This window comes from Trichomycterus rosablanca, chromosome 2 (assembly GCF_030014385.1).
Source record: "Trichomycterus rosablanca isolate fTriRos1 chromosome 2, fTriRos1.hap1, whole genome shotgun sequence".
NCBI classification, from domain to species: Eukaryota; Metazoa; Chordata; class Actinopteri; order Siluriformes; family Trichomycteridae; genus Trichomycterus; species Trichomycterus rosablanca.
Window position 1 is genome coordinate 1,231,211 of NC_085989.1, and position 2,493 is coordinate 1,233,703.

General features: G+C 43.5%; 1 protein-coding gene across 1 annotated transcript; it reads left to right on the forward strand.

The window, feature by feature from the left end:
* Window positions 1-256: 256 nt before the first annotated feature.
* Window positions 257-2,069, forward strand: LOC134300766 (perforin-1-like). The gene is made up of 2 exons (XM_062985191.1): window positions 257-774; window positions 866-2,069. The coding sequence occupies exons 1-2, from the start codon at window positions 257-259 to the stop codon at window positions 2,067-2,069; spliced, it is 1,722 nt and encodes a 573-aa protein (XP_062841261.1).
* The last annotated feature ends 424 nt before the right edge of the window (window positions 2,070-2,493 follow it).

Consider the following 2,493-nt stretch of genomic DNA (forward strand, 5'->3'; position numbering starts at 1 on the left):
TAATTCACACTCAAAATCAAAGTACAGATACAGACTGTAGTATTGAGGCTGTTCTGGTGGCTTCTGGTGACCCCATATGTTATTTACATCAATGTGTTACCCATTCGTCACCCATCAGTAGGTTCTTTACAGCCTCCTTCTGAATGGAAGATAATACATGTTAGAATCATGACAAATTTGTATATTTTAACTCAGTGATTTTAAACTCATTACACATGATCTATGTCTTTGTTACAGATTTTTGCTACCTGACATGATGGGGTGGTTATGGTTTTGCCTCGGCACCTACTCTCTTCTCTGCATGTCAAATGCAGAAGAACGGCTGACACTGGGAGGGCCAGATGAGTGCAAGACATTAAAATTTGTGCCCGGATACAATTTTGGTGGAGAGGGCTTTGACGTTGTGAAGATGGAGCGGAAAGGTACGTATGTCATTAACATGGAAACCTGGGACCTCGGGAACGGCACCTGTCAAATGGCAACAAACAGCTACGTAAGAGAGAAGCAGAAGTTACCTGCTGCGGTGGTGTTCTGGAGGACGCTCCCAAAATGCTCAATAAAAGTTCAAAGCAAGGTTTATGAATCAAGTGAATCTCTTGTCAAGGATTCGACTTCGAGCATCTCAAACGACTGGAAAACTGGACTGAACGTGCCCATGACTGGTAGTTTTGCAGTGGGGGGCACCCACGCCCGTGATGCAAGCTACGCTATGCAGAAATCAAAGCAGGACAAATATAGTTTCACCAAGCATGTAGTCCAATGCAGCTACTACAAGTAAGGCAAATTCTTTTTAGTTCAAATATGACATAACAAAAGAGTCATGTTTTTTAAGTAAATGATTGTTGTTAAAAATTTAGTTTTTCAGCTACAAAATAGCATCTTCACCCCCTCTGCATTATGAATTTCTTCAGTCTATAAATGACCTTACTCCTCTGTCTGATTTAAGCGCCTATCAACAAGTGATCGATACTTTTGGCACACACTATACCAGAGGAGTGAAATTGGGTGGAAAGGTGAAATCTGTAACATCCATCAAAACCTGCCAGGCAGCAACAGACGGACTTACAGACACCGCGGTTAAAGACTGTTTGAACGCGGAGGCATCAGCTACATACCATGGGGTCACTGTGACCGCGGCGGTTAAGCACTGTCAAGCACTAAAGAAGAAGATAGGAAAGCAAGAACGTTTTAGCTCAATGTTCAGTGATAGAGAAAACGAGGTTGTAGGTGGAAACGTGGCCAATGAGGACCTATTCTCCTCCCAGGCGTCTGTCCATAAAGTGTGGCTGGAGTCCCTGAAGACCGTTCCAGACGTAGTGACGTACGACCTTAAACCTCTTCACCAACTGCTGAAAAAAAACCACCCTGCAAAGAAGGGTCTGAAAATGGCGATAGAAAAGTATATTAAAGACAACGCCCTAAAAAACGTCTGTTCTGAGTCGTGCTCAGTAGGGCGTCGGAGCAGTGTGAGGGATCCCTGCGCTTGTGTTTGTGGGGGATGTAAGAATATGTTGCCCAACTGCTGTCCCACTGAAAGAGGTCTGGCTACGCTGAAGGTCTTCAAGCTATATGCTAAAGGTTTATATGGAGACACATGGAGCCAAACAGACGGGGTTGTACACGTCATATATGATCAACAATCCCGGCGCACACAAGAGATTACAGATAATGACAATCCCCACTGGCCTGAAACGTTCCTCTTTGACACGATCAAGATTTCACTGGGCAGTAAACTTACGTTCGAAGTATATGACGCGGACTCGTCTTGGAACAGTGATCTTCTCGGGCAGTGCTCCATTAATCTTAAAAGTGGGACCAAGGAAAACGTATGCGATTTAAATCATGGCAGCTTCCACTTTTCCTATACTGTGGAATGTGCTCCCGGTCTTCAGGGTCCCACGTGCGGCGAACACAAGTCCAATCCCATGAATGCCAAGCTGGCTGAGATATTTCACTCTAGAAACGGCATTCTGGTTAAAAACATGTGGAAGCTGGAGCAAGCCCAGAATAACTTCACTAAATCAGACGTCCAGGTCTATTCTGAAAAAAAGGAGAGGAATTTGATGTAGCAGTCGTGCTAAACAGATAAGCTTCACTATATGGACAAAAGTATGTGGACACCCCTTATAATGATTGAATTTGTGTGTTTCAGCCACAACAGGTGTAATGAATCAATTAGATAAAGGAAATTATGTGCTTTAACAGCATGACCGAGCCCCTGTAGCTATAACAGAGCCCTGACCTCAGCCCAACTCAACAGCTCTGGGGTAAATGGGAACACAAATTGAGACTTTTTTACCAACATCAGTGCCCAGCCATACAATTGCTTTTTTGACTGAATAGGCACAAATTCCCATACACAGAGATATTTCAAAATCTTGTGAGCACCCTTCTCAGAAGTATGACTGCTGTTACAGCTTAAAAGATCACATATTAAGGTCCCTTTATTTTAATATCACTCGTTTTTGAAATGGGGTGTCCACATACTTTTGG

Coding starts and splice junctions, on each gene's coding strand:
- LOC134300766 (XM_062985191.1), top strand. CDS start 257: ATGGGGTGGTTATGGTTTTGCCTCGGCACCTACTCTCTTCTCTGCATG. Junction 775..865: donor GTCCAATGCAGCTACTACAA/GTAAGGCAAATT, acceptor TTAGTTTTTCAG/CTACAAAATAGCATCTTCAC.